At 40.5% G+C, this 11,045-nt stretch overlaps 1 protein-coding gene across 1 annotated transcript; it reads left to right on the forward strand.

Moving 5' to 3' along the window:
* Positions 1 to 6,295: 6,295 nt before the first annotated feature.
* Positions 6,296 to 8,060, forward strand: LOC108601350 (calcium uptake protein 1 homolog, mitochondrial). Its single transcript, XM_017989248.2, has one exon. The coding sequence runs from the start codon at positions 6,330 to 6,332 to the stop codon at positions 7,701 to 7,703; it is 1,374 nt and encodes a 457-aa protein (XP_017844737.2). The 5' UTR covers positions 6,296 to 6,329; the 3' UTR covers positions 7,704 to 8,060.
* The last annotated feature ends 2,985 nt before the right edge of the window (positions 8,061 to 11,045 follow it).

The raw sequence follows: 11,045 nt of genomic DNA on the forward strand, positions 1-11,045 counted from the left end.
CGCCAGACGTAACGGAAATGGAAACAGCCGCCTGTTGTGCCCCATGGCGACGGCCCACACGCTCTTGCCATTTTTGGCTGTTTTTTGTTTGCTGCATTAATTAGTTGCCTGATGACCCGTAAGTCAATTAGCTATATGCCAATATTAAGTTTCATGCATGCCAAGCCGAGCTTTATATTTAAAGCGTCGAGCTGCGTGATTGGAAAACGACAGCGCCAAGTGGCAATTAGGCGATAAGCGAGCAGGTGTTAAGCAAGTGAAAAATAAGCGCCATGTCGAGTAGCAGACACTGTCTAGTCGCATGACTACACACGGACACAACTACAAGTGCATTCATAAAAGCAGGTAATGCGCTAAGCCAAGCTGTAACGGCGACAACTGCAAGCTACACGACTTGACCCAAACCTTGCTGCCTTGGCTAGCAAGTTGCAACTTTTGTTTATACCGCGTAAATTGCGCAGCGTAAAGAGGCAGCAACAACTGTGCAACAAAAATAAAACTAAGCAGTCAGTTGTATTAACTTTATTTTATTTTATAATTTTAGCTGCCTTCTCAATTTGCTTATAGCATTTACTTTAATTATTTGCACTGCGCATTTATTTAGTCTGCCCCATTTTGTATGCTATGAAGTTCGATTTGGCTTCGCACTTGGCGAAATAATCGTCAAGTTTAGTGCACTTGGCGCACTTGGGCACTTGCATTGACTGTTTGCGTTTTCTTTTAACATTTCGCTCTATTCGATATAATCTTTTATTTGCACTTTAATGTGCAATTCACTGCTCGTTCGACGCGTTTTTGGCAATCACAGCGTGCATTAAGATAATGTTTACCAAGATGAATATTTACTCGACGCACGCTCGATTTGCAGCATTTGCATGCAACCAACCCAAGCAGCTTAAATAGCAAAGCCACTGGCCGAGAGTAACATAAATCAGCAGCAGAGTGTTTTACGCCCACAGGCGTATCCTTTGGCCTGCTGGCACCTTTTGTAGTAGCAAAAAAAAAAATATAGGCTGACTTGTTTCGTTATAGGCTGTGCATCATAATTTTGCGTTTATTATTTATTCATAAAATGTGCAAGTCATGCCTGCATACTCGCTCTAGTGTTGTCTGGCCCAAACACACACACATAGACACACACACATATTATATGCAGCAGTAGCGTTTTTGCTGTGCCCAGAGAGTGCAAAAGACATTGTCCGGCGTATAAACCAAGTTGCAAATGACCAGACGTAAGCCCTCCATTAGTCCGCCTGACCAAATACCCAGCCAACCTGCTCGCTCGCTCTCTCTCGCTATCTCTTTATTGCTCTATGTTTTCACTGTGACCCTGTAAATGGCCTCAGTGTGCGCTTCAATTTTAAAGCGCCAGCGCTGGCAGTCAAATACTCTTTAAGTTCTTAAGCAAAAATCAATATACAAATTTTTATTTATTTCCTTATAAATTTCATTTATATATTTCATAAATTTGTTAATTATTTCTATTTACTTTTAGAGTATTTTATAGTTCGCTTTACTTTTTAATTGTTGTTGTTTGCTACTCTTTCGCTGTCTCTCTCTTTGTGCTGTGCCATTGTTTGTTTCACTCGACCACTAAAGCATAGTTTTAGGCGCTAAAAGCTAAACACCAAAATTCAAAAAGCAGCTGCTGCCGCCGCTCGCTTGACTGCCTCGCCCCGCCTTTGCCAACGAGCGTTGCCTGCCCGCTTCGGGCTAGAGCACTTTAGTTTATTTCGTTTGCTCCACACCGGGCCTGGCTGGCCTGGCTCAGGTTTTGGCAGTAGCCTCCAGTGTGCTGCTCGCTTTAAATTGCAATTTTCAGCCACAGCGCCTGCAACAATGCAACAATTCAAACACAAATTAGTTTTTAGCCAAAAATGTTTTGCATTTTTTTTGGCAATTGATCAGTCATAAACCTGCACGCAAAAAAAAAAAGAATTCGCTCTCTAGCGATTTATGACATGTCGTTTATGCAAACTGATTGCCTGCTGACCATAAGCGCTGTTGGCCGCTATAGTTTATGCCGCTTTCAGCTAACCGCAGCGCAGCAAACCGCTAAATAAATTATACAAATGTTATTATGCATTAAATGGCATTGACGAGAGCGAACACTCACCGCAATGCCAAACTTCCGAAATTAATTAAAAACTCATATGTATATGCGCTTTAAACGCTCAATCAAATATGAATATGCATAATTAAATGCCAAAGCAGCTAACAATGTAAAGTCAAAAGCAGTCACTTGCTACAATTTAAATTTGGCTGCCGTGCCGCGTAAAATTTCGTTCAGCATGGCAACGTGACATTTATAAATCGCCAAACTGTGTGGCTGGAACAAAATTTATATATATTTTACAGCTTGGCAGCTAACAAATTAGCGGTGAGCGTTGCTCTATAAAATATGTTTGTCTAAGCCAAAGCCCAAGCTCAAGCACAAGCTCGAGCTATTCAATGTATTTGCAGCTGGCAACAAATTTATAGACGCTCATAGATAAGTTTGCCTGATGTGTCAAGCCACCGCAACTGCTGCTGGCTCAGATGATGAAAGTGCAACTTTGTTGGTCGCATTAAATATTATTGAACTAGCTTGGATGTGTGTGTGTGTATGTTTGTTTGCATGCTACGGCTGTTTATGGGCTAAAGTCAAGGCAAGCTGCTTTACGGGCAATTTCAGCTGCAGCAGTCAAACGACTTTGCACGTCTCGAGCGTTTAAATTTAATTTGCCCATGTGCGGGCTTCGACTACCTCAATATGCAGTCAGAAACGTAGCCAGAAATCAACATTTCTGCCGGCAACGTGTGGCACAATTGAAGAAAATGCACTAGCCAAACCGCCAGCCAGCCAACAGAGGAAGAAGAAGGTGTGGCAAGCTGCAAGTTGCACGCCAAAACGGATGTAGTTACCGTCATGCCAAATATGACAAATGTTGTTGCTCTCACGAATATGCCAAAGCCAGCCCCCCCAAAAGTTGCCAACGCACAGGCAAAAAAAAAAATAAGCGTAAGAAAGCCAAAAATATTTATATTATATATGTACAAGAGACCTGAAAGCAACGTCTGACACGTATAATACATAAATATAAACGCAAAATGAAAACGTGCGACTTGCAGCGTACGAAAGACTTTCGACTTTCCTTCCTCGTCGGCTGCCAACTGCTGAACTTATTCAACTGTAGTAAATGGCATTTCAATGGCGATTAAATTCAGCCAAAAAAACACACGCAGATAGCAAAGATTTATTCATTAGTGTGTACAAATTTAATAAGCATACGTCACGTTGCCGTTAAAATAATTAAAAATGAAATCAAATAAAGCTGCCCAGCTGCACACAGCGGAAGCGGAAGTGCTATAGAAAAAGCAGTAAACTGCAAAATCAAAATCGTCTATTTGTTTGTCTTCTGTGGGGCATATGGCTAAGCAATTGCTCACATTGCTTCGTGGTCTGAGCTCTGGGCAGCTTCGATGTATGCAAATGCCATTGGCTTCATTTGCATTTTGTCTGAGTCCTGTGCGCAAAAGTAGATTTAGATAAATTCACTTTAACAATTGACACTGCAAACACATTGTGGTCCTAACTACTGCCAGCTGTATGTGTGTGTGTGTGTGTGTGTGTGTGTGTGGCTAACTGTACATAGAGTGCAATTTTAAAGATAATAGCAGCCAATGCGTTTGCTTGGTGTGAATTGCTATTAAATATTATGCAAATGAAGTGTAAAAACAATTGGCAATGTCTTGGCTGTAATTACTCGCCAATTGATTTGCATAATTATCAATTAACTATATTTGATTAAACTTGTTTGCACAACTACTATGCAGGTAATTGCCTGTTTATGTATGTGTGTGTGTGCGTATTGTTTTAACAAATGTGTCTGCGCACTTGTTTTTGGTTAATTTATTTACTAATTAGCGGTCAGTGTCGTCTGGGCTTATGAGATTAAAACTGATTGCAGCTGCAAGTGCGGTCTGCTTTAGCATATGCCTAATTATTTAATTACGTAATCCAAGCTCAAACCCCAACCCAATTGCACAGCAAGAAATTTAATCAAGCAGCTCAAACCTTTGGGGGTTGGCAAATATCAAATTTCAAATTGGTAACTTTGGCATTCCGCACATTGCTGCATACACTTGTTTTTGTTTGTTATTAAAATAAGGCCAAGCGTATGAGTGTCTGCGTATTGGGTGCTTATGCGGCTTGTGGCAAATTTCAATTTGACTGTAGCAGCGGCTAGTGTTTGACTCCGAAAGGTTTGCCACGCAATATCTAGCAGCAGCAGCAGCAGCAACATGGCAATAAAAATGTCGAAAACATAGCAAACATTAACGGGAAAACAATTTTCATAAATCTTAAATATTACCAGGCGTCCGCTATAGCAAAAAAAACATATAGAGTGTTGTATGCTGTGTAGAAAAACAGACTTTGGCTTTGGCCATTGAAGCAACAAATTTGCACATAAAAAAACAAGTAATTGTGCTGCTGCGTAACTGTAGTGAACGACTGTTATATGCTCTATAGCAATGTTTAGCAAAAGTTACGTATAAGTTACAAGACTTAAAGCTGTATTAAATCGAAGTCGACTTGCTGCTTAAATTTGTTGCTGCCATTCATTGCTTGCTTATAGAAAATCTACGCTAATAAAACACATTTAGCTTGTAGCGATAAAAATGTAGCAATTCGCCATAAATATTCAGCCAGAGCTACAGCTGCCCCCCACCAGTTAGAAAGTTATGCTAGCCTTGCCTCAAGCCTTGCCAAAATATCCTTTTAAGCAACTAGAAAAATTCGCATACGCATTTAGCATATGGTGTGGGGTTTTTTCATATTTTATGCTCATATTATAAACCCCCTACACATGAAGGGTTCACATGCTCCCATGGGCTCGCGTTTATATAATTCTCGAGCATTCAACAAACAACGCTCGGACTGAGCTGAGACAGCAGCATAAGTCACATGCATAAATCACGCTTTTGTGCTTAGAGAGACAACCCGGAAAAGCTTTGGCGGCTGCACATTGTCTTTTTAATTCAATTTGCGACTCTTTGGGGTGCGCACTTTGAAGTCCACTCAAATTTCAATAATTCGCTTTTTGCATTGACAGCCAAACAAATTATGGGCAAAGCAACGAGACGATACGAGACGCTTCAAAACTAAAGCATAGACTGTTATAGTATTAAGCCATATTTTAGCTAGGGCTAGAGTCCTTTGCAATGCACATGAGTGCACGCCACTTGAAGTTCAAGTGCTTATAGACACAATTTTCAATGGCTTATCGCAATCTTAAGCTGACGACAGACTTGGGCTGGGCTTGGCGTTTGTTTGCCAATGCGTTAAGTACGACAAAGGCAAAGCCATTTATAAAATTAATAAAAAATTGAGCGGCAGTCAAAGAGATTAGCAGAGCACACAGAGCTATACAATTTATTATTTAATTGCGATGCACACTGAGCTCAGCTTCAGTTTGCTCTCAGTTTCTTAGCTGCTACCCCCGCGAACTTAACTAGCATTGCTTATAAATTTGCATATGCAAATCAGCGCATTGTTATGTGTAGTTGGTTAATTTTCTAGCACACGCCTTACAATGATTGCCGCCCGCCCTTAGCTACAAAATTTTGCACCCCGCACGTTGCGTTGATTTAGTTGACAATTGATGGTAAATCAAAGAAGTAAACAACTTGTGTGCGCGTGTGTGCTCATGTCACAGACATGACAGCAACACTCACACACATACACATGAGTAAACTTTCTTTTGGGTTTAGCAGCCAAACAATTTTTAAAGAAGTTAATGCTGTTGTTGTTGTTGTTTATGTCAGGTGCCTATGTTTTTTTTAGCTTGTGTCGCAATTCAGCGTGACACATGGCGCAGACACACACACACTCGAGCGCGCGTGTCATTAACAAAAAAGGGTCATGATTGACTTGACAGCCGATTGGTTTGTCGCCTTGAGAATAACAATTCGATAGGGTTAACTAGCAGCGTGCTTAAAGCTGACAAGACAAACATTTCTCGCTTTTCATTTAAATCAAGTGCGCTTTAATATGCCAAAGCATTGAGCTGTCTGCTCTGCCTGCATTCAACACAAATCGAATGCTATACGATATTTTTTCTTGGGCTGCTGCTAAGTTTATTGTTTGCAAATTTCCCTGGGGTCTTATATGTGTGTGTGTGCATGTGGCTCAGTTCAAACATTTGCGCTGCTGATTACATAGCGTATACGTAATGCTCTAATCGAATGTGGCTCGAACGCGCACAGTGTGGCCAAGCAACATCAATCAACAGCTACCCAAAAGTAGTAATAAAATTCATAGTAAGCTTTTAAATTTGGTATAAATAATGTTTGGTAAATGGGCAAAGCAATTTAAAGCGCTGGGCAGCTGGAAATGGAAAACAATTGCGCTAATCAATATGCTAACGCTGCTGCTGATAACTAAGCAAAGCTTAACGCTTAACTGTGCTGAAAATGCAACAGCTAAGCAGACGGCTAAGAAAAATAAGCGTATGAGCTACTGGCAACGCTTGTGGCTGCCACAGCGACGCGACAAAGAGCAGAAAACTGCGTGCGGTCATTATAATGAGCAGGGCGTGCGTTTTTTGCGACATCGGCAAACCTTTCGCGATATTACAATAACACGCTATGAGAATCGTCTGCGTAAATATTCAACGCCCATTAAAATCTTTCGCTACTTTGCTACAATCAAAGTTAAATATGAAAATGGACGCAGCGCTATACACATGACGCCAATTGACTTTGTGCGCGCACTGACCGCAGGACTGCGTCAGCCACAGCAGCTGGGCTTGGAGCAGTATCGACAGCTGGAGGTGCAGCGAGTGGAGCAGCTGCGCTACAAGTACGCGCCGGCGGGCAGCATTTTCCACAAGTTCAATGCCAGCTGCTTGTTAACTTATGGCGACTATTTGCTGCTATCGCTGCTGCTGTCCATGTCGGAGCGGCAGCTGCGACTGGCGTTTCAGCTGTTTGTAACCGAGGGACAAAGCGAGCTGACCATGGAGAACATGACGCAGCTGCTGAGCTGCTTTGACGTTCAAGCCAAGCCGCATACGCAGCATGCGCAGCAAACGCAGCTGCGTCAAATGCATCACATGTTTGTTTGTCGTTATCTATTTGGGCCTCGCTTTGATCAGAAGCTGAGTTTGGAGCAGCTGCTGGCGTTTCGGCGTCAGCTGTTGCATGATGTAGTGCAGCTGGAGTTTCAGATCATTACAGATGAATGCCGAGCAGGCAATCAAGCTGAGGCTGTCATAAGCGAGTTGGCATTTGCCAACATGTTGCTTGCCTATGCCAACTTAACCAGAAAGCAGTATCAAGCTGTCTACGAGCGCATTGGTCAGCGCTATGCGCGTGCTCAACGCGGCGTCAGTCTACAGGAATATTTGCAGTTCATTCAGTTTGTGCAGGAGTGGACTGTGGTCAATACTGCGCTCAGCTTTCATTTTGTAAGTGGCGCGCCGCTAACGCGTGCAGCTTTAGCGCATGTATCCAAAGTTGTTGTTGGTGCGCCACTCTCAGAACATGTGATTGACATTATCTTTACTGTCTTCGACTTGAATCGCAATGACAAACTGGAGCGTAATGAGTTCATCAATTGCCTGCGTAGTCGCCAATTGCGTGGCCATAGTCAAACCATCAGTTTGTTTACTTTTATGCACATAGCTTGGGATTGTGCCAAGAGCAGGCTGTGCGTCTAATGAGCGCTGCTCTCAGCTGCTGTGCGTGTGTGCGTAATTTTTATTGGATGTGAGTGCTGCCACAAAACTTTGCCGCAGCGCACACAAAGCAAAGGCGCTGAAGCGCTGATTTGATGCGTTTTTGCCAGCGCCGCACACACTTCACTCAACTCCTTTGAGTATCAACGCTTTTAGCGGACTGACAGACAGACAGACAGACAGAACTCCTAAGCCAGGTGCACTAAGACTTGACTGCACTAAGTACAGTGAAAAGCGCATTTTGTTTGCCTTTAACTTCAAGCAGAGTCAGCGGCAAGTTGTAAAATAAAGCAAAGCGTAAAAAAATTGCAATTCAAATAAAACCCGTGAGCATCACACACACACACACTCCAGTCTCTATTTCTAGTTTGGGTTTTGGGGCGCACCCACTCGCTTCGACAGTCAAGTTGGGTCAACTATGCAGCAGCTTACATGACTTTGAACTTTTATCACCTGTTTTTGAGCAAAAATTGCTAGAGCAATAACAGTTTTCACTCACCCAAAGCCATTTGGTGGGTGTGAACCTTCATTTTCGCTTTTCGGGGGAGAAAGTGTTTAAAATACCTGCGGTTGCACGCACTTTGAGGTTGTCTGCTGCTGCTGCTCTCTCTCTCTTAGGACGCACACAATGTCAAAAGCCCTAAGACAACAACAAACGCATAGCAGCGACATTGGAGCGATGGGTTGGGCGCTATGGACAAACATTAAATGTAAACTACAGACTATGCCAAGGGCCAGCTTTGAGGTCATGTCGTTGTTATTGAAGGTTTACGTTTACTTACGTAAATAATAACATGTGTCGTGGGTCTTGGTTACATAATAAATTTTAAGGCAACGCCTGCTCAAAATTGGAAAATTAAAGCCGTAGCCAAGTTCGTGCTCAGCTTTAAGTTTACAGCAAGCGGCAAGCGTCAAACGGCTTTGGATTTCAATTAAAATGCCAACTCAACAGCATAAATCAAATATTATTCTATTTATCTTATTGATATATATATATATTTGTATGCGCATAAGCCGATTGCATTTTTAATTTAACTACTTTGCAATTTTATGCAACGCTTTGGCCTTTTTGTTCGCTTTTATAGCCATTGAGCGCATTTTGTGGCCAAAAAGCGTTAAGAAATGCATAGAAATTCAAACGATTTTTGTTCTAATATCATTTTATATTCAATTTTTTTTGTTGTTGTTGCTTTGCTTGTTTGCAAGCCTATTTTTGATTTCTAAGCTGTATTATATTTCGTACAACATTTTTCGCATTTCTTTATGTGAACTGTCTAAATTGTGCTTCAACTGCTCGGTCAAAGCAATAAAGCTGCAATTTGAATGTGCAGAGTGCAGCAACGACTTGTTCACACACACATATGCTACAAAATGCACAAGCGTATGTGTATGTGTGTGTGCGAGATATTCAAATTTATAAATTATGCAATTTTATGGTTTTGAGGCGTAGAATGTGCAAAAATATTATTTTACACACGTCTATGGTTGAGGGCATGAAAACAGACACACACACACACACAGTTTTATGCCACGCCTCTTCCCCCCGCCCACTAAAAAACACTTACTGTGTTCCGCACTTTAACATAATTTGCATGAATTTAGGGTACACAGGCAGCAACATTTTCGTTGAATATAGTAAAGGTTGAAAGTTTAACCACAGGCAAAGCAAAAGGCAGCAGCAGCAGCAGCAGCAGCTAGTGCTGCTTATCTGAGTTATGAATATGCAGGTGCTTATCGTGTAAGTGCTATGCACATGTATGTGTGTGTGTGTGTATATGAGAGTGTGAACATTTGTGCCCAGGTGTATATTTGAGTGGTCAGCATATAGAGCAAGGCAAAGATTTATATTAAACTTGGCTAGCTGGCAAATGTTGTTTATTATAAAACACATTTTGTTGCTTGGCAAGAAAAAACTACTTAACTTTAATGGCTGCTAATTAATTTGCGCGCTGGGCTTAGCAAACTTTGTTTTTATTATTGAGTTCACTTATTGTTGTTAGTTGCTTACAAACTTATTTAAGCTTTACATTAATGTTGTTTTCTTAACAAATTTATTTGCATAATAAATTAATAGCAAACACATTTGCGCTGTTAATATATAAACAATTAATATATGCATTTAAATCTCTGCCTGTTTGCACTTCATAAACTGTTGATAAAAATAAATTCTGTTCAAGTTTAATTAACTCGCCAAACAAACAAAAATTACTTAACTGACTTTATGTATTAATGAATTAATTGCAACAACAAGTTGACAACAAAAAAATAACATTTAATAAGCAAACATGTTACTTTGGCTGACACTAAAGCAATTTATAATTGTTTATATGCTTATTAGTCTGGCGCGCATTTTAATTAACACGCGCTTAATTTAAAGTTTCAAATCAATGCGCTGGCACATTAAAATTTAATGCAATTAAATCACCATAGTGCATTAGCTTTAGCCTTACGCTCCAAATGCATAATGTATAACCCACAACCAACCCCCACAAGGACATGAATTCATCAGGCGAAACTTCTGGGGCGGCAGCGGCACTGCAAACTTTTTTAATAAGCCAAAAGTAACTCAATGCCAAAAGCAATAGAAATCAAATGATTCGCAGTCAAACTTTACTTTCCTATATAGCTATGAGTGTAAGTAAAAAAACAAACTATCAGCTTAACGAAACATGCCACAGCGCCCAAATGATTAATGTTGTAAAATATAAAATGTGTCCGAATATTAAAAGGGGCTCGTGTTTGTAACGCCTTTTTATTTATGGCAATCATTTATCATCAGCAACCAACGGGGACATATGGATAAAATTAAAAAAATATAGTATAGGCTAGACTACGTTTGTGTAGGTGATAATGCAGAAAAAAGCGTTACAAATGCCAAACAGCAATGTAATATTTTTTGGATATGCATATATTGTCAGTGGGACTACCTACCAAACGTAGCAGCTCATCTCTTTTTCTTCTCCATGCGTGGCAAGCAACTGAGATTTGGCTGACCTCGAAAAAAAGTTGACAGCTCTGCGCTCTGCCTTGTTGAGTGTCCAGATATAAATGCTCAAAACAGGGTGTCTCAAGCAGAATAGTTATGTATGCATTGAGGGTAGTTGTGCTTAAGGGCTCAAGGCATGCCTTTTAAATAATGTTTAGTAATATAATTAGTAATTGTCATCATTAATCACTTAAGAAATATTTATTTTTAAAGTGTAGGCATAGCTACAATTATTTTGCTCACTTAATTAATGTTTACGTTTGTACAATAAAGCGACAAAAAAAAATGTATATAATATTTTTAATATATTTAAGTATTTATTTTCAACTCATAAACAA

Source organism: Drosophila busckii, chromosome 3R (genome assembly GCF_011750605.1).
Source record: "Drosophila busckii strain San Diego stock center, stock number 13000-0081.31 chromosome 3R, ASM1175060v1, whole genome shotgun sequence".
Lineage (NCBI taxonomy): Eukaryota > Metazoa > Arthropoda > Insecta > Diptera > Drosophilidae > Drosophila > Drosophila busckii.